General features: G+C 31.3%; 1 protein-coding gene across 8 annotated transcripts in view; it reads left to right on the forward strand.

Moving 5' to 3' along the window:
* Nucleotides 1–25,763, forward strand: part of LOC106478187 (homocysteine-responsive endoplasmic reticulum-resident ubiquitin-like domain member 2 protein) — a 32,151-nt gene that overhangs the window by 5,655 nt on the left and 733 nt on the right. For 2 of the 8 annotated variants that reach the window (XM_013938710.2, XM_013938711.2), the window contains exons 2-10: nucleotides 5,661–5,860; nucleotides 8,256–8,413; nucleotides 11,716–11,805; nucleotides 12,926–13,015; nucleotides 16,555–16,700; nucleotides 17,830–17,973; nucleotides 19,229–19,546; nucleotides 20,695–20,863; nucleotides 24,298–25,762. In XM_013938710.2, coding sequence (XP_013794164.1) covers nucleotides 8,270–8,413; nucleotides 11,716–11,805; nucleotides 12,926–13,015; nucleotides 16,555–16,700; nucleotides 17,830–17,973; nucleotides 19,229–19,546; nucleotides 20,695–20,863; nucleotides 24,298–24,477 — 1,281 coding nt within the window. In that variant the 5' untranslated portion in view covers nucleotides 5,661–5,860; nucleotides 8,256–8,269 and the 3' untranslated portion in view covers nucleotides 24,478–25,762. Of the gene's footprint in view, nucleotides 1–5,660; nucleotides 5,861–8,255; nucleotides 8,414–11,259; nucleotides 11,279–11,715; nucleotides 11,806–12,925; nucleotides 13,016–16,554; nucleotides 16,701–17,829; nucleotides 17,974–19,228; nucleotides 19,547–20,694; nucleotides 20,864–24,297; nucleotide 25,763 lie in introns of those variants that run through there. The other 6 variants (XM_013938708.2, XM_013938709.2, XM_022381734.1 and 3 more) reach the window with 5 other exon arrangements.

Below are 25,763 nucleotides of genomic sequence, written 5' to 3' on the forward strand. Positions count from 1 at the left end.
GAAGATATACCACTATATTAAGAGTTATAAATATTAAATACTAGAAAGACTTTAAATAGAATACAAAAGGTCACATGGTCAGTCAAATTGACTGAGCCCGTATTGAAAGTATTAATGAAGTGATGGGGCATTTGCTTGGCTTGTTCATAGATTGGGGCTCTTGTTCCATTATTACATGGATAAGCGGTATCTCTTCACCTATTCTCAGGTGAACTCCTCCTCTCACACCTGCATTCTTCTGCAGGAGGCTGCTTGGCTGGGCTTGCTAGTCAAGCCTTCTGGGTCGTTTCTCATCTTGCCCTATATTTCATTCATTTGCACATGTTTTTCAACTCTCAACACAGTCAGGCTTAACCTTCACCAGTTTGTCTATGAGCAGTGGAATGTCTAGTCACCAAGATTTGCACTTCTCTTTTACACCCTATTTACAAGGTTCTTTTGTTTTGGGGAACTCTGGTTATCCTTAAACTTCCCATTCCTTTAGGCCACACACGCATGCTCCTTTTCCATCATCCTACTCCCATGCCTGACTGGGATCTTGATGTGGTTTTACATGCACTTACACATGCTCCATTTGATTTGTTGGGTTCATTTTCATGATAACATCTTTCTCTGAAGACACATTTCCTTCTCACCTATGGTTGTCATTGTTTGGATGTATTTGCCATTGATACTTCTGGCACTCTTTCACCATAGTTACTTCATCTTCTATCCAGACTAGGCTTTTCTTCTTGAGACTTTGGCTGCTCGAGTGGGTGCTTGTTCTTTCACATTTTGTTAAGTCATATTTGTCAACTGTCTCCCTTTTGTGTCTTATTTTCACTGACCCTTGGATGAGATCCTTCAGGCTGGCATATGGAGGAATCCATACACATTCATTTCCTATTATCTTCATCTGGCTGATTCATTCAGGCAGGATTTTGTCTCACTTCAGTCACAGTTCTTCAACTACACACCTTTGAGAAGGATAAGTACATTACCGATATGGTCTTACCTCCATATGAAGCTATCTCTATGCGCCTTCTAAGCATAACTAAAAAACTTTTTGCAATCAGTGCACCAGTCTATATATACCATCAATTTCGTGCCATTTCTGAACATGTACATATCATGTGACTACTCACCACCAATAATATTGCACCACCTATACTGGCACAGCTAGCTCCCTCTGCTATTCCCGCTCAATCCTTACTTTCTCAATTGACACTGCATTCTTTAGACATGTATTTTTTTTACACGTGGCTACTGTTTATGAATGTGCTTCTTCATCATTTAAATTTTTTTTGCATATATTTCTTGTTACTGAATTTTAAAAGATCTTATGAATTTGTGATCAATGTATCGACAATGCAAATTCCCATTACGGTCGAAATAGGCTTCTGGTAAGATTTCCCAGGAATCAGGTTTGACTTTATCTGCAGAGGAGGTACAGGCCTTAATTTGCAGATTCATATATTTGGCTGGCGATTTCTTCTTCTTTTCAACGTGACAGTGTTTCTGAAGAAGAATACTATCAATGAGAAGACAACTTGGACTCTGTTTTTCCAGTTTATTTTGGTGTGTCACACTCTACACCTCTTCAGTTTTCACCTTCCACCAGTTGCCATGTCATTCACTTTGGCAGAGAATTGTTCTTCTCCTCCTTTCTTCCTATTGCTTCCAAATCTTCCAGGGGATCTGTGGTGAGTTTTTCAACATGTCAACCTCACACCTGGGTGACGTGCCTGTGGTAGGCAAGGCTCAGAGACCCTTTGTATGGCTTTGCCTTTGTTTACACATGGGAGAATTAAGTATTTCACGTCATCAGTGCTCAGACCTTGGTAAATTAGATATTTATGTCCTTTGTCATCTGAGTTACTTCAGATGAATTGTTAGTTAGTTATTGATTATTACTTTGTTTTTAGGTAGATTTGATCATTTTGCACATTCATTACTATTACATACTTTGTAGAGTCTGCAAATTTTGGGGGTTTATTAATTTATTAGTAATAAGTACTTTAACTAGGTGTATTTAGATTGTTTGTGATATATCATTATTAATAGTAACATATAATATGGATTATTCTACTTAAGTAATTTTTTTGTCATTATTAACTATGTGGTTTATCATCATAATTTTTGTGAGTATAGGACTTAATTATGTGACCTTTGTTGTATTGTTTAATTTAGTTGAATGATAAGTTAGATATTGATTATTGATGTGTTTTCTAGGTAATTTTAGTTGGTTTGCATGTTCATTATTATTATTACATACTTTGTGGATTATTAACTATGTGGTTTATCATCCTAATTTTTGCAAGTATAGGACTTAATTATGTGACCTTTGTTGTATTGTTTAATTTAGTTGAATGATAAGTTAGATATTGATTATTGATGTGTTTTCTAGGTAATTTTAGTTGGTTTGCATGTTCATTATTATTATTACATACTTTGTGGACTAGATAAACTTAGATGGTTTGTCTGTTTGATATTTATAAGTACTTTGTTAACTAGGTATGTTTAGATAGTTTGTATGTTATGTCTCATTACTACTATTAATATATATAATTCATTGTTCTATGTGAATAAATTTATTTCATAATTATGTGCCTTATCTTAGTTTTCATTGATGTAGGTCTAAAATATTTTTGCTTCGTTACATCACTGATGTGTTTGTTTCTTTCCCATTCATAGGACTGAGCTTTACTTTGGCTCTTTTTCCTATATTAGAAGTTCTTCCTCACAGTGCCCATTTCATCAATAGTTATTTATTGCTGTACATTGAGTTTTCCAGTTCAGGACACTAATGTTCGGACTAACCTTGGCTCCTTAAGTATTTTGTTGGGGTGTACAAACTCTTGCCTGACATCTTCACGCTACGAGTCTTTGCACTCTTTTTTCTATGGATGACTAGCTCCTACTTGCTTTTTCCCATTCACAGTCCAGAAACCACACTCTTCTGCTCCTCTAGGAAGCAGCACGGGTTGGATTCCTGATGACAGTGGGAAGTCTGTTCTTACCCCCTCTCAATATCCCATTCATTTGGGGTTTTTTTCTTTCAAATCTCAGTTGGACCCAGCCTTCACCTCTTCATCTTTAGGTTTAGAGCAAGTAGTACACTTGTCCCTCACCTCACAATTCTTACAGCTAAATATGCTCTCTCTCTTTGAGTATGTGGGCTTTCTTGGGACCTTTCCATCCCATGGATCAGGCTCATATATGTTCCCTTCAATGGATGCTGCTAGATCAGTGAAACTTTTCCTTGATCCCTGGTTAGGTGATTAGACAGAAACCAGACCATGGCACAGGTGCCATTTCCTCCATTTTATCTGGATTTACATCTTTCTCCACGTACTCATCTTTAGAGGATTGAGGTTCTTATCGGGAGATTTCTGACCTCTGGTCGATAACAGTGTCTTTTCTCCATATCATCATTCTCGAGCTTTGGATGGTTCATCAAGCTTTGTCTCACTTCTTTCCTATGGGAGGGGGGTGTGCGATTATGGTCCATTCTGACTTCTCCACAGTGGTATCTTGTATCCCAGAGACAGGGCTATCAATTCCGGGTCTCTGTGTTTTCAGAGCTTGGATCTCCTTTCTGGGCCCAAAGTCACCACATTGTGGTCTTAGCTGGCTCCCTGAATCTGATGGTGAATTGATTATCTCCTCCTAACAGTTATCCAATGCACAGTTGTAAATGCAAAGCAGGCATAAACAAGAACTTTTGCAAGAAAATTTTGGAATTTGGAAAGTTATTTTGGTCCTAGAGTATCTGAATTGACAGTTTCTTTTTTTTTGTTTGTTGTTATTAAGTGTCAAAAATGGGATATCTTGGCAATAATGCAAATTAAGTTCTTCGTGGAAGAAAATTAAAATTACAGGCGCAACATATTAATGAGATGGATTATACTTAGATCTAATGAATTAAACAATGTATAATAGAAAACAACAGTTATAAAAAATTATAAAAAGCAAGTAGAATAATCTGTTAATTTAGCATATGCATTATTGACATAAATAATGATAATGGGAGAACAGCTATTAAAGTTTAACCAGGGAAAAAAGTTGTAAACAAATGTTAGGAATTTGCTTAAATTCAGTGAAGAACATATCATAGTTATTTTTTCCTTAAATTATTTAGAGGTTAAGTTTGGTATGGTAGAAATATTGAGAATATTTAACCTAGATAAGATATATATGTTGTGATGTTTTCCTGGAAGATGAGATGTATGTCTGATACAACATTAAGCAACACAATCTTTACATGTATTATGGGGGGATGCATTCCTGAAAAATTTTGGTCCACTCTTGAGTAAGTTTTTCAAAGTGTGTAACATGGCTTTTCTACAGCAGAAAAGCCCCTCAGTAGCACAACAGTATGTCTGTGGATTTATACCACTAGAAACTGGGTTTCAATACCTGTGGTGGACAGAGCACAGATAGCCTTTTGTGTAGCTATGCTCTTAACAACAATAAATGCAGCAGGAAAAACAACATGCTCAGACAATGGTGCAGGAACACAACATTTTTACATCTTCTGCTGTCTTATCATACTCTGTCCAGTAAACTAGTCCACCAGCATTGGCATGCTCTAGTAATTGAACATGGCAGTGTTGCTTCACACGCGTTGTTAGTACAGTACTGTATATTGACTGGTGAACACAACACCTGGTAAAGTAGTCTGACAATGTTTTAACACTAGTAATGAAACAAGGTGACATTGTTTTAAAGATATTGGTAGTAATTGGCAAATACTACACCTGTAAAAGCAGTCGATGACATGGGAATGCTCTAATAATGAAACTATGCAGTGCGATGCAAAGTATAACAGGGACCCAGTGTATTTTTCAATAAGTTCTGAAGAATCAAAATTTATGTGCCTATCAGTTTGACATCTATCGATTTGTAAGATGTTATAATCTATTTTTAGAAATCATTAATGAAAAATATACTGCAGTCTAGTTTGGTGCTGCAGAAGTATTAATAAATGAACAGTTTTCAAATTAAATGAATATGGCTGGTGGTTTTTCTGATACATGTTTTAGGATTATTGTTGTTAGTTATTTGTATAAATGATACTTCTTTCTAACTTACGAGGACTTTAAATATAAATTTGCTGATATCAAGTAGCTTTAGGGATACTAGAAGTGAAAAGAATGTTTTATTGGGATCTCAGTGTACAGTTCTCCCTTATCATTTGTCGTTTTTACCATATGCAGTTTCAAGTGTTCTTGGTACAGCTGAAGTCTACCCCCAAAACTAGTGCGAGGCTTGCATTATGCTGCACTGTGCATCCTACACTCTTGTGCCATGCACCACAGCATCCCATGTGTTCTAAGTCTTTGTTCAACCATGGTGTTTCTGTGCAGGCCCTCCCGTGTAACCTCTCTGAGTCCTCTGCCACTACCTCTATTGCCAATGGTATTCACGGCTTTTAGCATTTGTGGCAATTTCTAGAACCTATCCCCCACGAATGGCAAGGGATAACTGTATACAGAAACTGAAGACCTGTTATAAGAATATTGGTGGTGTAAAAGAAAAGAAGTATTAACATGAGCTAACTTGTGACAAAGATATATCTGTAGAAATTATTAGTTTAGGAGTAAGATTATTTTTGTTTCTTATAAGATTGATTAATCCTCATTTGGAATGCTTTGCTCAGTTTAATCTCTCTGTCATAGGAAAGATAAATTTTATTGAAAGGCAGAAATGAGAGCTACCAAGATGCCAGTGCAAGAACTCTGAGATGTGAAGAAAATCTTCTAGCAGTTTCAGTTGTTTATGTTAGATGTGATAAAATTCTTCTGTAAATTTTATTTGGAAGTTGGATAAGCTGTCCAGGAAGTCTTTTTGATTTTTTTTGGACTCATATTCAAGGTTAGTGAATTGGATATCAGAGATAGAGTGTAAGCTTTTAAAATCTAGACCCAGATTTGTTCTTAAGTGAAATTGTATATATCTAAAAAATATTAACTTGTGGAATATTTTACCTTATTATGTAGTATGGTATGTGTTGGTATCATTAATTGTGGTGGATAGGTATTTGGATGCAAATTGTTTTGTTTAATTAGAATATTCATTTGAGGATTATGGATGAATCATTTGTTTGGCTAACTGATAGTCTAACATACAAGTTTCTGAAATTTTGTTTCAAAAGTTAATGCACATGTTTATGTAAATATAATCATTATAGGGCTAACCTTACATGATTTTTGTAATCCAGTGTTTATGGGTGGGGTCATAGTATGCATGACATTATATTTTGCAGAATTACATTCAAAATTTAATTAAAAACTGGGTATCAATAAATGTCACTAAGCTTTGCTTAAAAAATGTAATGTATAATTCAAATTTTTGTTAGCTAAGATTTAATTTCTTGATTTCAAAAGGAAATATTTAGATATATTTTCAATTTTCACTCCTCTGAATTGACTCTTCTACACTCTGGATTGGCCATTTTAGATTTTCTTTCTACCAAATGTGAGTTTTTTTTTTGCCATCAATTAGACACTTGTACTGAAATATTGCTTATACTGAGATATAAACAAGAAAGTCAAACCCACACGTCACCCACTCTTATCTCATCCTATCTTTCTAAAAATGTTAATAATTCTCTTTACATTTGTCATTGCTTTATTTGTAATCAATAGAAAGAGAAAGTCATACTTTACAAGATTCCTTATGAAACTAGTCCATTCAGGCATCATGTTTGGAAATCTTTAGTCTCTGTTTCATTGTTTGCCTATATAGTGTTTGGCCTTAATCTTACCCTGAGATTGTCCTAGAGCAGCTATAAAACAATAAAACTAAAGTGATCCAGACTTAAATCCTGTTAGCTTTAGCTGTAAGAATAAATATGCAGTCATTCTAGAAAGAAAAAAAAATGTAACTTAGATTTATTTTGTAGTTTTCAATTTGTTTTATCTTACATTTCTGATATTGCTTAAAGTAGAGAAAATAATAAAGTATAAAGTTTTACTGAAACAAATTGATATTCATTTAGGAGGTTCTAGAGATTATGCAAATTATGTATGAAAATTGTAAGATGAAAATAAGTATTTTAATTCTTAACATAAAAATTGCCTTGCACTCAGATTAGTCAGAATCAGACTGACTCAGTACATTCACAACAAATCTTTATCAAATATAGTTTATTAAAAATTCTGATTTTTACTTAGAGCATACTTCTAATGTTTACTAAAAGCCTACCTGATTTTGGGAAGATATACTTACTTAAATTCAGAATTTAGTAGTACAGGCTTCTGTCCAATGAACTGAGCATGTGCACATAAGGTTAAGGATTAAAACTTCTCATTTATTTTGTCATGGTTGATAGGCTTTGGAGTCTTTTCTCATCTTAGAGGACATTAGCTTATATCAATCATATTAACATGTTGTAGGTTGGTAGAAAATATTGCAATTAATTTGAAAAGTATATTTTGATTAATATCTGATGTATAATGTGGTATCTCTTGGTGAAATATCAGGCATAAATAGTTGGTTGAGTGCATTTTTCTAAAATGATTTTGGAGCAACACCAAATCATTACAGTCCATATTGCCATGTCTGGTCATGCTTTTCCTGATGACCATGTAACTTTACAACACCCCTGAAGCATGGTTTCTATTGCAGAAGGATCTGTTATGTGCTAACTTAACCAACATGTCTCCATATGGCATAGCATAAATACCTGTTTCATTTATCAGGGGAGTTATCTCTGGAAGCCTTATATTAGTGAATCCATAATCTTGTGTCCACGTGGAGATCCTTGATTGTGTTGAATACTGTTGCCTGGGGCACATGGACAGATTTTGCCGCTGACATTTGTGTTTGTGGAGTCTTACCAGTTACAAGATGCTACACTTTGCTTTCTACTGTTGGGGTATAACTTGTTGCATATCTCTTTTGTCCCAGGGTGATGCATATTTCTTTGTTTTCCAGTGCCATTAAGTATAAAGGACATCCCCAATCTAAGTACATTTTTATGATTTTGGTTATTAATGTTTTGCATCAGAAAGGGCTGTTACATACCCTTCCTAAAAGTAATAAATGTTCAGTAGCATCATACAACCTATGGAATGCCAAACAGTGTCAAACTTTGTTCTTTTATATATTGTTCCATCACAAGTTTATATTGACTTTTGTCATGTGAGTTGCTGATTTGCATATTCAAAATTATTTTAATGTGTGTGTATATATATCTCTATATATGCTTTTTTGTGGTTGTTTCTTTTATGTATTTAGTGCTTTTTATAAATTTTTTTTAACTCCAAAAGAAAAAAAAATTGATATGGAGACAACCCTTAGTATGCCCGTAAAATTGGTTGTAAAAGTTCCGAATCAGAAAGTAGAAGATAAAACAGTTGACTGTGAATTGGACTGGACAGTAGAAAAACTAAAAAGTCATTTATCAGATGTCTATTCATGCAAGCCGGTAAGTTTGTCATGTAATATTTATTTTTTACATACATTTGTTCTTTGGTAATAAGTATTTTATCATACAGCCTATTGTATCACCTTTTTTTTTGTGTGTGTGTGTGTGTCTTATATTTCTGTAGGTTTTATTACACACCAAACAAATGAAATTGACTTTTAAAAAGTAAGTGATAAAGACAGATTATTTTATTTATTTATATATATATGTGTGTGTGTGTGTAAATATCCACACTTGTTTTATAAACATGAAAATAGTGTGGAATGAAAATCAATAAGATATTAATCTAAATTTCAAAGGTGACAGTCCTGGAATCTTGAATGTCAATTTTTCATGGATTCATGGATTTTCCTTTGTCATATGGGTCACTTTTCCGTGATTCATTTAAATCCGGTTTAAAAATATATGGGGGGGGGGGGGTGCATGCTACACTACCACAATGTCTGAAATATAATTTCAATGCGACTCCCACATCGGCTGCTCTCCGTGCAACATTTCACTGTATAACCACTGTGCAGTATAGCCATGGCCACATCCATCATGCCCATGTGAAGACAGGAAATTGTCAGGTACAGTTGAAATATAATCCATCGAAATCCACCTTTATATTTCGTCATCCAACTTCACAAACTTAATCAGTAGACCACCCTCTTTTCATAAATTAACATATATATTATTTGTGTCGAACCATTTATTCTAAAATGAGCTATTAAACTTGGATGAAAATACTGTTGGATTTATTTCATCATTGAGACGATTAGTCACATTTTGACAACTGTACGAAGTTGTTCTAACCACATGTCGTAATGTAAACGGACACCATATCTTTGAAATGAAAATGCTTGGACCTAAAGGAATACTTCTATTCTGAAAGCTGAAAAGTTTCAAGTTTGGGCAGGAACTTGCTTGATTTCATATGGGTGATAATAGAGTTATTTACTAACTTAGTGAATACAATGATCGACTGTTTTTTTGTTCATGGGTGAAGAACCATAATAGATAACCCCTTTACTGAGGAGAAACAGTTGATTTTTCACAGGATACAGTTTTGTGCCCCAACATGTTCAGAATTGCTCTGAGAGCACTTAATTTTCAACATTTTTCAGGGGCTTATACCATCCCCAAAACCCTCAGCCAGATTTATGAACTCGTAGCCTACTCCACAGAACTTCAGAAATTTGTATTTTTTTCTATTGACTTCCCTGTGGAATATTTTGTTTTGGCTTATGTTTTAAAAAATATTTCATAAAGTAGTTCTGCCACATGTTTTATGGAAAAGGATTTCTATTGCTCTTTATGTGACTAAAATCATATCTTTGTTGACCTTCAAACTACTGACTTGATTACATATCATTCAGTACAGGTAGAATCTGTATATTGTATCTTGTTGAGTAATTTTATGTTTTTACATGTTACAAACTGAATATGTAAAGAACTGACCAAAATAAATGGGCGAATTTTTTTTTTCTTGCTGTGTATCTTAATCTTAAATAAGTGAATTTCATATAATGGCAGTAACTGCAGTATTTATGGTATTTATGTTACAAATTATATTTTTGTGACTTGTATGCTATTAGGGACCTTGTGACCAAAGTCATGAACTCAGAAACAATTTCATTCCAACATAGTTTAAAAGAAATGTGCTTAGAAGTTGTTGGGACTCGTGGATCCCATTGGTCTAGGATTATAATGTCATTTATCAAGTAAATACTTGAAAACACTCATTCATTTAAAAAACTGAAAACTGGAGAAAATTTTCCCAAACAATTTTCATTGAGACATAATGTTAGTTAAAAGACTTGGGTCAAAATACAGGTATTTTTCATGGAGCTTTTTATAAAATTTTCACATTCCTGAACATACTTACTGCATTTTATCTGTTGATTATGGTATTTTTGTGCTTGGTATGCAAATATAATGGTGTGGTCAGTCTTAGACTCTTTTGGTCAATATTTGTGATTACTGATACTGTACATATATTTCAATGGCCTTCAGCACTTTATATAAAAACTTTTTTGGTCTTTTTTTTTTAAATGTGTGTATCACTTTCAATTTTAAGACAGCAAGTCTTAAAGAAGAATTTTGAAAGGACTTATTAATACTATTATTCTACATAGTTTTCTAGGTGTAGTAAATATAATGTAATTAGTTATTACATTTTCTTTGTCAAATCAAAAATACATTTTTAGTTAGAGATGTATATACTGAAAAATTATACAATTGAAAGTACTTCCAAGTAATAGTGCAAAAAAAAAAAGAAACTATAAATTACATATAATGATTTTTTGGATCCTTTTGACAGCTTGTAAATGCTATTTTTTGATTAGTCAGTAATTTCTAGAGAAATGTACAAGTATATGTACATGTATGTATGTGAATAAATACACCTGACTTAAAGCTGAATTACATTGTTACTGTATTGGTTCAATGGTACGAGCTACTGACACAACTTTATGTTAGATTAGTTAATTTAATTAATTGTAGTTTGTTTTGCAAGATACATTTATGTTAACAATACTTTCTCTTTTGTGTTTGATGGGTATTTACTTCAAGTAAATATTTCTCCATAGAAATATATATATGTTTTGCAGTGTATATCAGAAAATCATGTATCAGTGTATGTATTGTATTTGTACTTTGGAAATAAAAAAAGTTATCCTTCATTTGGACTTTCACCTTAATGGTAAAGTATTTTATCATTTTGTGCTTGGCTGTTTGTTGATAGCACTATAACTTTCCCTAGTCTTGCATTTAATTCATAATTAGATGTTGAAGGTTTTGACATAAGCAGTTATATAATTTGTGCTTAATGTACAAAATAGTTATTCATTTACTTGTACATTTGTATGTTAGAACTTTATCTGGGTAGGTACTTTTTAAGATATTTTCCTATTTTGATAACTGCAAATAATCCCTATTAAAGTCAACAATTGACTTCTTGTAGCAATGATTTTTTATCTGTGTTTGTGCATACAAGTGTTTTTTTATATGTGACTTTTAATTAAAACATATAGAATTATATAAGGATTATCTGTAAGTCTGAAAATTGTGTAGATACATAATTTAAAATTTATGTAGAAAGAAAGTCATAGAATTGTATAAAAATGAAGCTGAAACACTGCATTTAAAGTTGCTGATTGTGGAAAAAAAAATTGGTATTAACCCCTTATTCTCTTTATGCCTTTTATTTATTTGTATGAATTTTTGTGATATTATGCTGCATATTTTGGTTGCATTTTTAAATCCTCCAAAGTAACTTGTTTAAAATTGAGAAGCATTTTTTTAATTTTTTATTTTTTTAGAAGGCAGAAGACCAAAGGCTTATTTACTCTGGACGGCTGTTGCATGATCATCTTAGGCTAAAGGATGTTTTGAGACATGTTAGTAACCATGTAAGAAAGAGCCATATGCATATGTTATATAATTGAAAACACTTTTGTAGAGAAGTTTATTCAACACAAATTACAAAATAAGACTTATTTAGTAGATTTGAAGTGTAGAATAAAATCATTGATGTCCTTTCAAAGAAAACTCAGTCCAGTCCCATAGAATAAGCATGTTTTCATTCAAGTATTTCAGCTGTGTGAAATTTTTGTTTGTAGGAATAAATATGTTATTAGCAGCATTACAATTTGGTAACATTTTAGATTCTTATGCGAATATGAATGGATTTTCACCTATAAGCACGATAATTTGTCAGATTAGAAATGTTTCCAATGTACTGAAAGCATAGATAATGAAGATATTTTGAGCATTAAGGTGATAGAAACTGAAAAGACTTATGGTTACTGTAACGATTATTGTCTCTTAGTAGGGATTTTGCTTTATTATGAACAGCTCTTAAACTAAAAAGTATTAAAACAAAATAAGTGCTAATAGTTATTAGTGTTTTTATGTATAAACCAACAATCTTAATGACATAAAATCAACTTCTAAAAATAAAATTAAATGAACAATAGCAGTGTTTTAGAAAAACAAGTTAAAAAGTAATTGTATGGGGAAAACTAAATTTAACAAGTTTATTTGTTACAAATATTTTTTTGGCTGAAGAGCTGTTTTGAAAAAAAAAAAAGTGTTACCAATAAACATTGATTGTTGCAGTAATAATGAGCCTGAACCAACTTTTGTTATTATATATGAGATAAAGATACATAATTAATGGTAAGCTGTTTGTTCTACCTTGCCAAAATACTTATGGTAATATTGTATAATTATCTTAAAAAAAATTGTTGAGAGAAGCTAAAAACTGTCAGAAATATGTTCTTTTGAGAAGATGATGTCTATTATCTACTAGATATGTCATGAGTTAAATGTTAATTCCTTATATTTTTTTTTCTGTAGAAGTTTAAGACTAGGCCTTGACCTGGTTGTGTTATTTGTAACATCAGAAGCATGTTGTAATAGTAATAATTCAATCATAATGCTGATGCAAATGCTTTTATGTTATATATAAGTTCTTTCATATGGAAATAATTTTGTTAATATTTCCTTAAAAAATTTTCTTTTTAACAGGATATGGAAGACCAAACTCATACAGTTCACCTTGTATGTTCAACAATAAAAGAAGCTGAAATGACAGATTCCAGTGAAGAAACTAGAGAGGTAGAATTATTTTAATTTTTATATAAGAAAACAAAAACAAAAACATTTGTTAATTTCCTATATTTTCACCAGAACTCAGATGCATAATTTGTAAGCATATTTAGTGTATTTCCTAAATTGCTTTATAATTTTACAGAGTGTCTTAACCCTCTCGCTACGGGTCTTCCTATGGTCAGGGGCAAAGGGCATGTCATCATGTTTGTAGACTTACATTCAAAATTTTATTGAACTACTATTTTATGAATGTATGGCAATAAGTTTGGTATCAAATTGTAGATTATAATTCACATTTTAGTATTGAACAATAGTTAATTTCTTAATTTAAAAGTAAATATTTAAAAACAATTCCTAAATATTGATTTTTGTGTGTCACGTGATTTGTTGAATTCAGCTTTGGTTCCAATTAGATGTTTGTAATGTCAAAATACAAAGTATGTAGTTTATAATGAATTAGAAACACAAATTAACAATATTGCCAAGCTAGAATATAAAATACGAACCTCCCATCTTTTCTATTTGCTGAGATATCGCTACATATAGTGAATCAAACACAGCACCCCGGCCCACCTCTTTCCATTTTTGGAAATATTTGCTTATGTTTCTGTCTATGATGTGTGAATAACCAATTGAAAGCTCAGAATGTCCCCCTGGTGGTTTTCTCAGTCTCTAGAAGGTGGGAAGTTCTCTAGATTATTTCTTTATCTTCAATCACCGAAGGATGTGGTAAGTGAAAATGTTGTCTGAAAAACAATATTTTGTTTTACTCAAATACAGTTTAGTCAGTAAGTCTGATAAATTGAAGTGGAATTCTGCACTATTGATAGAGTAATTTATAATACTTGGTTATTTCAAAATGAATATATATATAAAAAAAAAATTTTGTTTTTCATCCTCCACATGCAAACTTTGACAAGGCTAAGCAAATTACGGCAAGCAGGCAAATGAGTACAAAGTTTGTAAGCAGAAAATATTCTTGTTTTCTATATTTCTTTAGTTACTGTTCTATGTTTTAAGAAAAATAACTGAAATTTAAGAACTTATTTGTAATTAGTAATAATATATATGCATATGTAATGTATTATAACCGAAATGTGACTGTATTTTACAAAATACTGGTTCACTAGAACAAACCGAAGATGGGTCACTTTGTAAAACTAGTTTTATACTGCTGGATACGGTAACACGACTGCACGTGCACAACATTATTGCAACTTCTGTAATGTTAGACATAGTTGAAAGATAAATGAAATAAAAAAATATATACATATAGATGTATAATGTTATGAGATTTAAGTTATTTAGACTAAACATTTGTGGTTTATTGTTATAATTTGTAGTCATTCTAGAATGAAAAAAATGTAATTTATATCTATTTCTAAATTTTTTACGTTGGTTACGAGGTAGTCAAATCAACCAAACCCATATGGAGATACAATAGTGAAAAGAACAGATGAAATAGTTTTTTATAAAAAAATGTTTGATAATTATCTGGAGGTTATAAAGATTTTACATGTGAAATTTCACAATTCTTTGATGCATAAGGGTAATTTAGCTTGTTCTTTGGTGGTTACGAGGTCGGGCAAATTAAACAACGTTATATAAGTTAGGGTAGAGAAAATAACGGGCAAAATATAAAGTTTTACTGAAAACAAACATTTGAAATGTATTTAGGAGGTTTTATAGACTTTACAAATCAAATCAGATATTTTTGAGATGAAGAAAAGTGTTTTTAATCTTAACATGAAAATCACTTTACACACAGACTATTCAAAACAAATACTTGATATATTCATGGACAAATCTTTTCTTAGTATATTTAAAATACTCCACAAAAAATAGGATTTTTTATATGTGAAAGACTTGTAATGTTTACTGAAAAAATGCCAAATTTTGTGAAGATATACCTACTATATTAAAAGTTAGTAGTATAAAATCTATAAAGTTGTTATACGAGTACAAAGAGGTCACGTGGTTGGGCAAATTGACCAAGGCCATGTTGTGAGAGTTAGTTTCTTAATTTAAAAGCAAATATTAAAAGATATCCTACATATCGATTTTTGTGTGTTACTTGGTATGTTGAATTCAGCATTGGTTCAGATCAGATGTTTGTGGTGTCCAAATACAAAGTCTGTAGTTTCTTGTGAATTAGATACTGAAATTACCGATATTTACAAGCTATAATATAAAATGAGAACCTCCTATCTATTCTATTTTCTGAGATATTAGTATATTTACTGAATCAACCAAGGTGGACCCACTCACCTCTTCAATTTTTGAAAATGCTCATGTATACCTACTTCGGCTAATGACACATGTATAATCAGTCAAAAGCTCAGAATGTCCCCTAGAGGACTTTCTTTTCATGCTAGATTCCAAGTGGTAAGATAAGACATTAGTGAGCTCAAAATTTCATATTTTTTTTAGATCCAAGTACAGCTTAGCTACTAAACTTGATGAATTATAGTGGAATCATGTGGTATTGGTATAGTAATTTATGATTTTTTTAAATTTAAAAACATTTATATCAAACCAAAAAAATTGTTTTGTTTCACATCCTCCATGTGTGAAATTTGAGCAGCAACCAAGTACAAAGGCCATAACTAGAAGAGGTAATTGTTTGCTTTATTTCTGTTCTGTGTATTAATAAGAATGAGTTTAAGAACTTATTTCTAAATAGCAATAATCTATATACATATATAATGTATAATAATTAAAGTGTGACTGTATTTTACAAAATACTAGTCTACTAAAACACAGCCAAGACAGGTCACTTTGTAAATACTAAAGGTCAATTTCATATTATTGGATATGATAACATGAGTGCATGTGTGCCTCATCATTGCAACTTCTGTATTGTTAGCCAGGCACAGCTAAAATGTCAAAATGATAAAAATAATAAATAAACCTTCCACTGCTAATGAATAACTATCATTGTCTTCTGATGATAAAGGAATGTGCTATTCCTTGTGATTTTCTCAAACATCATTTACTGATGCTTAGTCTTTTTTCTAAAACTTATTTTTCTTAAAACATTTTTTTTTCTTCTTTAGTTATACTTATTTTTCAAGAATTTTGTTATTATGAGATAGGTCCACAATGGATTGAAGTTGGTTCACTGTAATGGTAGGTCAAAACGAAACTGATTAGGATATTCATGTATTATGTATTGGTAAAGTGTGTGTGGATCTTAATAGCAAATGGCTGTTTGTTTTTTAATATACTAAGTTATTCCATTTTTTATAGTTAGTTTCATTAAATATTATTTATCTTAACTGAACCTATTGAAATATTGATAGGATTGCAGACCAAAATATTATTAACATGAGTATACCCAACTGGCTATTCAGTGCATTGTATTCAGTCATCATATTTCTAATGTATTTACAATATTCCATATTTGTAGTCAGTTTGTTATATTGTCTTCCTTAGTTTTTAAGTTGATTTTTAAATTGTACTAGTTATGATCTGTATCATGAGGCTACTTTTATCAGACGTTTTTAATAAATTTGCTTCATATATTAACTTTGTGTTTTGACCAGAAGGCCTGTGAAAATTCTAACAGTGCTGAAAGCATTATGTCCAGTTCAAGCCACACAAGTATCAGTAATCATAGTGATTCTTTGTCTTCAGCTGCTAGTTCTGAAACTCTTCACCACCGGTCAACAACTCATTTAAATGCTAACAGGTACAGCCCATAGTAGTGCTTTCTACATTGTAATACATCTATCAAATAAGGTATCTTAGTGTTGCTATATTAATAGTAAGACACTTCTGCATATGAAGTACTAATCTTTCTCTGTTCTGCTAGGAAAGTTTTCAACTAGGTTCTGATAAGTGTGCATTACAGTTTATCTCTCTTGTTATTTTAGAAATCAGCCTGTTGCTGTCTAATTGTCTAGTCTTAGTTTTCAAAGTAATCTCTTCAGAAAGTAGATGTTAATTAGGGTTAAGATTTTGGCTCTGAGCAGACCTTTCTAATGTGGTCACATTGATAGTCTCGGTGAAACCAGGTGTGAATCTTGACAGTTTGTAGCATGGAGTATTTTCCTACTAGAACAAGAACAACACATTGGTTTGATAATTTAAACCTCTGCCACAACCTCAAACATTTTTGTTTAAGGTTGCTTGACATCCTTGTGCATAACTCTGTTCAGTGTACATAATAGTCGCACCTTCACTAAAATAGTCACATTTGGTACAACACAGTCTTGACAATTACCTGTAAATCTTTGGACCCATAAAGGAAATCACAAAATTTGTTTTCAGTCATAAGTATACTAGTCTTGACAGGTTTTACACCAAACATTCTTTGGGGTGATGCACAGTTTGCATGTCAGAGCCTTTTCAGATTACCCATGTTTGTTGAAAAATTTCTCTGAGATTTTGGTGAATTTATATTGAAATCAAAAACATTCAAAAGTGAACTTTTGTTACACCCTGACACTGTTTTTGGCTGATCTGAATTTTTTTTAAAAATATAATATTGAATTCCAGACATTTACCTACCAGCATGTATAAATGTTTTTGATATTTAGTTTTTTTGAAAGAGCAAAAAAAAATTGTGACTTGGTTTTCTTGTCTAGTAAATTTAGCCTTAATCTGAATATACTATTGTGTCAAAAAAAGTTTTGGTTCTGTATTTATACAAACATTTGTAGATATTCTTTTTAGATGAAAATCTAGGTTATTATCTCTGAACGTAGTTGTCACTTACATGAGAAAAAGACTATTAGGAACATTATGAAAACATTTTTAGTGAATGTTATATTCACATGATTGCTTACTTCATGTTAATAAACACTGGTTTTCAACAGCTTTCCCAGTTACCAGTACCTAGAACAGCTGCTGCATTTATCTCCATCTGTCCCAGGTGTTCCCGTAAATCCTGAACAGGTGATGCAACAGATGGTTGCCATTCAGCAGATGTATGCCCAGTACATAGCCCAGTACATGCAGTAGTAAGTTACAGAAATATATTTGTTTTTACTTCTGTTTCAGTAAATATTTAGTTTATATTCTACTCTTAGTAATATATATATATATATATATAATAGCTTACAAACTATTGATTACATTAATTGTTAATAAGCAATTAAATCAGCACTATAAAACAATAATAAATTAAATATTGCATTACCGTGATCAGTCCAGGTTGTCAACTTATTGTCATAATGGATAATGTCTGTGGTAATAGCACCCAAATGTATTGGGAATATCCCATCTATCAAACAAAATCCATATGCTGATGTAAATCTAGTCAGCCGTCATGGAAAATCATAAAAATATCAATCAAATAAGGGTATGAAGCTGAGTGCTTACACTCACAATGTCTCAGCTTCTACTGCTAGCACTCTATGGAGGAGTGCAATGAAAAAAAATGGCCACCACTATTGCAATAATACTTAAACTCAGATGATGTTTATACTACAACGGCCACCATATCTCTAATATGAAGAGCTGTTTCTTGAATTATACCTATTTCCCTATTTGACCTGCGACCTTACAACTTCATCCCGTAAGACACTTCTTCAACTAGTGATGGTCAGTTCATTAATTACGTACATTAGATACATTAACTGTATCTGCTTGTGTGTATTAAATATTTTTATTTACTGAAATCCTCTAAATGTTCATAGCATTATCACATTTTTTTTTTATAGCTGTTTTTAGCTCTGAGTTCAGTTTTTGTCTTTTAAGCACCTATGATTTTGAACTGATCAAAATTAAGCACATTGAAATTTTTTTAACTCAGTATTATTTCTTTCAAACTTACCCTTATAACAAGGAATTATAATTTTTATATCTTATATAAATATACTTTATATGGAATAGTGGAGAATTTATATACTTATAAGTAACTTTATTTTTAGTTTAATGCAGTTATGTGTATTTGATAAAGCCTTGAATATTCATAGACAGTTGTACAATTTAAGCTCATCTATAAAACATTTTTTTTAACTGTCCATCACATTGACATGAAAGACTTTTTGATTGTTACTCTGTTTCAAAGCATATAGGTTAAAAATGCTTATTAGGGTTGCTTATGAAGCTGTTTTATTTTATTTGTAAAATATAAGTAACAATCCCTGTTTTATTATTCAAAGATTATTCTTAGTGAGCACCAGAAGTGTCTAAATTTTTATAAACTCTTAACATTAGATTTAAAAAAATAATTAGTCTATTGATTTTGAAGTTTCACTTGGATGATTTCAGTGCTCAGGCAGGGACTAACCATGATCCCCAGCCAAGAACTCCTGCAACGGTTGGATCTGCATCACAAACAGGAGCTGACATCAATATCGCTAATGAAAACCAGAGAGTCCAGCCTCAACCTGCCAACAATAACAATGTTCGAATGAATGCTCAAGGGGGACCTATCCTGGATGATGAAGAGGAAGGGGTTATGAATCGGGACTGGCTGGACTACTTCTATGTTATCTGCCGCAGCCTTGTTCTGTTCAGCATTGTTTACTTCTACTCGTCATTTGGAAGGTTCTTAATTGTCACAGGAATTTCCTTACTGATATATCTGTAAGTACAGAAGAATATTTGTTACGATTAGATTACCTTGTTAATATACCTGTGTATTGAAGCTTATCTCCCTTGCCAAACTTTTGTATGAACTTTTCTGGAATATTAGATGTAGTTCAACCATTCAAAAGTGCTAGTAATATTGTATATGATTTTGAAAAGTATTCATTTGAATTAGTTTTGCTATAGTACTTATTGATTATGAAGCCAGTTTTAGTTGTCTGAAAGTTCTTGATTGTTTTATTATTTTTTGTGTTGGTACAAAACTATTTATAAGTATAACATGTTAACCTTCCTCATCTTGATACAACAATAAAAACAATTTTATAACTGTTGTTTATATAAGAATGACTTACCAGATGCTACTAGATTATTTACAGTAGCTTACTGATGACTATTTTTAAAAACAGTACAGTGAAAGTGATAGATATTATAAAATAAAGAAGTTAGTGTGAATTAAGCTAACTTATAAATACTAACTCGTAGGTATCACAATACTTATCAAAACTAGAAAAGCAATTGAACACAGTTACACTTGTTTGTATTTTAAAATTATACATCTCATTACAGACCTAAATTTATTAAGATGCAAACCTGCATAAAAGAACAAAATATGTGTATATATATTTTTTGAAACTAATGTTTTTAAGAAGCTTCCTGGAGAGAGATTACCTGGCAAAAAATTTCTGGGATAGTAATAAAGTATCATATTTCATAGGTTTATCATATGTGGGAAGTATGCAAAAATAATAAATGTAAAGAAATCATAACAAGAATGAAAAACTATTTGGGTCCTTTTAGACATCTGAAAACTTCTGGGTTTCACCATAGGTTTTCCTCCTGATTAAAATGAATATTAGGCTTAAAACATAGCAAGTAAATATAAAACATAAGTTTCTGGTAGCAGTTTATTAAAAGTAAGCTCTAAATATGCTGTCAGCATGATATAAAAGCATGTTGAAAAGCAATTAATCCTCTAGTAAAATGGTAAAAATTTAAGTGGTTGTGTTTAGTGAAATTTATTTGAGTACTGTTATAGTTTACGTAATCCGTAGAACATGTAAAACTAAGATGTTTTTTTGGTGTAGCTGCTATTTAACTAAATTACATCAAATTATACTGAAAGCATTGTACCTAACACTAAATAGCTACCATGGAGGATTCTTTGCTAGAAGAGTACAGACACCTGCTCATGAAAATCAGCCAGCTAGAAATCAGGAAGAAGACAATGACAGAAATTATCCAGCTGGAGAGCAGCACCAGAACCCTTCCTCTCCAGCACCAGAGGAACATCCAAATGGCTATCCTCAAGACCAGGTGAAAACACTTTATTAAGCACATATTCCCAAGCTTTCTAAGGCATTCCTGCAATTTAGTTTGAGATTTTTCTAGAAAAAGAGCAAATTGTTCCATTCTGAAGAATATGTGAAGGATCTTTAATGTTCATGAGACTGTCTCATAATATTTTCATAAAATTTGTATTGTTTACCCTGCAAACATAGGTAGGTCAAAGTGCACATTTCACAAATTATACATTATATTAAAGATAATTCTAAGCCTTAATGTAAACTTGTACTAAGATATAAAAAATGTCAAACCCACATGTCACACCCCTGGTATCATATCCCCTCTTTCAAAAAATGTGAACAATTCTCTCTGATATTTGATTATTTATAACTAATATAAATAGCAGATTCTGCTTTACTAAATTTATTATGAGACTAGTTTTTTTTAGCTGTTTGGAAAATATTTTATCCAAGTTTCATTTTTACCCTTGTGGTGTTTGGTTTTACCAATTGAAGAAATTTTTATAACTCATGTATAGCTTAGTTAGAAAGCCAACTAAGTTATAGTAGTATCAGAACATTTTATTTTTTGTGTGTGATAGTATTTTGGGTTATAAATTGCATATTTGAAATAAAAAATAATTATAGCCTGGAACACCAACATTGTTACAAAAAGAAAGTTTTACAGAGCTTCATTTTCTGACTTCAAAAAGACAAGCCAAAATGTAAATATTAAATTTATTGTTTTTTATGTGTATTTATACTTAGTGTTATAAAAGTAGCTATATGTAATGTAAAAAATTATACATTTATTAGATAAGAAAACTTTAAAAAATTAAATAAAAAGTTACTTGCGGCACTGTCATACCAGTATGCACACATTTTGAAGCTTGCTTGTAACTTGATCATTTGTTTACACAAAGGAGTCTGGCTGTGATAAGTGGCTTTAGACATACTGTGAAAGAGTCTTAAGTGCAGCTGTAAAAGAAAACTAAATGAACACAAATTTGAAAAGTATTTATTAGCTTTGGCTTTAAGAATAAGTAGTGTTTAATTGTGTGTTAAAATATGTAGTCATTATAGAAAGAAACAAAAGAGAATCCTCAATAGCCACAGCATCCAAAATTCTTTTGGACAAGATTAGAGTAAATTAATCTAAGAGACCTTTTTTTTTCCTTTTTATTAGCTATATTTTTTGAGTGCCAACAATACCATATGTGGGGCGCGCATATACCCGATTCAATTTTATTACTCATCAGGATCTCTACCAAATTGAAATTCTTTTAGACAGGTTTAAGGAAAATTAATCTATGAGACCTTGGGCATGATCAAACACATCAGTCGAAAGGGTTTGACATCCCAAGTCCAAAACTGTAATTATATCTCAAATTGGTCAAGAGAGGATGGAGTTATGAGCTAAATAAAGTTTGTACTTGAATAACAACTTGGAGCCATTCTATGAGCTGCTATGCCATGACTAAAAAGGACAACCAAGATTTATATCATATTTCTTAACTTTTCATTTTACTCTAAATAGCTGATTTTACTGCAGTTAGTGTTATGGTAGAGAAAAGAATACATTAAATATAAAGTTTTATTGAAAGAAACTTTTTATACTTAGAATTGGTAGAGTCCGAGTCAGACTGACTCCATAAATTCACAATCCAAACCTTAATAAAAAGACTATTAAAAAATCTGATATTTTGTGTACAGTGAACTTGCACTGTTTACTAAAAGCTTTCCAAATTTCATGAAAATACACTTATTACATTCAGGGTTAGAGTAAGTATAGTTTCATGGTTACAATTTGGTCAAAATAACAAACTTATTCAGTGAATTAATTTTTCTACAAAAATCATGAATAATGTTTTTTGTATATTGAAATATTGTTTTGTGAGATATGAAAAGGCAGTTTTCAGTCACTTTCAAATATTAACTAAAATATTAAAGGTGTTCTTGGGAAGACGTAATTAATTTTTCTCCACAATGTTATGGTTGAGAAGTTGGATGTATTCCTACTACAGTGTTTCCCCAAATTTGCTTAATATTATAGTCAGAGTGTAATAATATTAATAAAAATAATAAATAACTTAAGTTTATAATAATAAAGACATTTAAAGTAAAACTCTCATAAAACTAAGAGTACCTTTAGATTCGGAGTAAAGATAGGAGAAATACAAGTAAATTTGGATTTTATTTTTCAGATTCTGTACTATAAATTTTTCTCTTTCACTTTAAATTCAATTTAGTTTTCATTGTCTATGATCATACTATTTATGAGAGGAAAACTTGTGTTTGAAAGATGAGAAGGAATGAAGCATGAAAGTACGTTGATATTTTAAGGAACATTTTTACAATAATGTGTTTGTAATTTGGCTCAGATGTTTAAATATGTAATAATGTTGCATAAGGTCATGTGATGTTGAGTCAACTACTGTCTAAAACATAGTGCTTACCCATTAATTAATTACTTTATTAATGAAATACAAATATGGCTGTGAGTGGTTCTGTAGATGAGTCGTGCACATATATTTTTTTTTGGGGGGGCAAGGATTAATTGATTTATTAATTTTTCAAATATTATTTTAAATTGTTTTTAGTTATTGTTAAAAATAATGAGTTTGCTTGTTTATATCGTGTTCACCATAGACCTTCAGTTAGTATCAACCCATAAACTTAATGTAGGATAGAAGAAAGACTTTATTGCCATGCAAAGGTATGTTTTATCTCAGCAGTCAGGAGAAACTAGTGAAAGAGTGCAGCCCCTGTAAATGATGACCAAAACTTTTTTTCTACTCGGGTTGTACTTTTTGACCAGTTTCTAGAGAATTCCAATAGAGCGAAGTTGATGCTTAGTTTTTCAGTGTAATTTTGAAATGTTGAAGTTTCATGGTGATATATTTAAAAAAGATTAATATAGTGATTTCTTTATTCATAACTACATCTTTCCACCTAGCAACTTTTGGGTGGGAGCTTTGAACAAATCTCATTGGGACTGACATGTTTAACCTTCTCACACCTTCATATACATTCACTACTATTTGTTTTTTTCACACTTTTCTTGAAAGATTTGTGTACGTGTCCAGAAAGCCTGGGATAACTGCAGGGTAAAGTATATGGGCTCGATTGAAGACAACAGGAATATCACATAACAGATAAAAAAAATTTATCCAAGCTATCTGTATTTAGTGTTTTACATTTGTTTGTTTTTCAACATTTTAACATTTTTTCAGACTGAAAAGAAATAATGTTTTTTATGGAAAACTAGCTCATGAAACAGCAACTTGTTACAATAATACTTGTATATAGCATATTGTATGTACTTATTTTTCTAAATAAAATATTTTCATTACAATTTTTAGACTGGTTGTCAAGTTTGCTTTCGCTAAAAATATCGTGGTTGTGTCAATCAAATGTGTCACTCATTAACATGTGCAATATTAAATATGTTTTATGTTTCTTTAGGATGCTGAAGAAATTCGTCAACTAGAAGCTATAATGGATGCTGAGAATGACCCGCATCAGGCTGAACTGTGGCCAGTTCTTACTCCACAACCCTCCCTGTTAGTCAGCTTGTGGAGCTTTATCTCTAGTTTTTTCTTGTCTCTGATACCTGAGCAACCTCCTCCTGTCAACATTAATTAATATGCTCAGTTTGAATCCTGTGATTTCTTCTTTTTCAGATTTGTTGGTAGGTTGAAAAACTTTGACACTTTTAATCCTAGTATTCAAGACTGAGGATTGTAACAGCATATCGTAGGTTATGTCCAAAGCTCACATGATAATTATTGGTTTTGAACTGGAGTTTAAAATTTTTCTGTTGCAATATATTTTTCCTTCAAGTTAGCTGTATTTATTTTCGTAAAAAGTCAGCTTTGAATAACTAATGTTTTTTGAGTTAAACATTGTTCGTAAATTTATAACTTGTGTTGCATTCAACTTTTAAAAAATTTTAACATTCCTTTTTCTTGTTCTAATTCTTCAGGGAAGGCCTCTCACACTCATATTTTTTTTTTTTTTTTTTAGCTTATGTTTTGTACAAACTCAACTCAAAAAATTAAACACCCTCAAAGTACTGAAAATATGGTTTGTATGAGATTAATTATATTAGTTAATATTTTAACTTTTTGAAAACCTTGGTAGAATATGCAACTATAATATCGTTTGTAAAAGTGTTTTTATACCCAACACAAACCTTAATATAATGTTGACTTGTATGTTGTATAAAACAAAATTTACTGGTGTTAGATTGAAAAAATTACCATGAAAATCTCTGGTGCTTCTGTTGAATAACTATTTATGTATTTGTGATGTCATAAAATTTAAGTAGAAAAACCAGTACAGTGTAACATTTTACATGTGAAAACTTGCATAGCTTTACAAAGAAATCCCAGTGCACGCTTTTCTGTGCCAAATTAATTTCTAATAAAAAGAAAAAATTAGAGATCTGAAATGGAATATTATGTTTGTCAGGAGTTGATTCCTTAATAAGAGGTACTATAAATTATGCTAAAAGCAGTTAATCCTTATTAATTATGTTTAAATTTAGCTGTGCAATATGTTTCTGAAAGAAAAATTGCTTATTTTCTAGTTTTATTTTACAAATAGGAATTCATAGACCTAAGAGCTATGTTATTTGGAAAGATTTGTGTGTATATAGAAATAAAAAGGTATTTTATGTTCTAGCTGGAGTTATTGCAGAAAATGTCAACCAATATTTAAGGTATTTTGGTGTATTTCTTCCTATTTTGATGATAAGCCAGTAATATTTTATTTCTTGCTATTTTGATGATATGCCAGTAAGAATTTTCTTGTTTCTTCTTTCTGGGTTGCAAAGCAGCAACCACTTCTAACCTAGTCAGTGCTGTGTCAGTTTCCACTGTTTTACCTGTACATATATATAATGGTTAAATAAAGACATTTTTCCACAG

Source organism: Limulus polyphemus, unplaced genomic scaffold (genome assembly GCF_000517525.1).
Source record: "Limulus polyphemus unplaced genomic scaffold, Limulus_polyphemus-2.1.2 Scaffold187, whole genome shotgun sequence".
Taxonomy (NCBI): domain Eukaryota; kingdom Metazoa; phylum Arthropoda; class Merostomata; order Xiphosura; family Limulidae; genus Limulus; species Limulus polyphemus.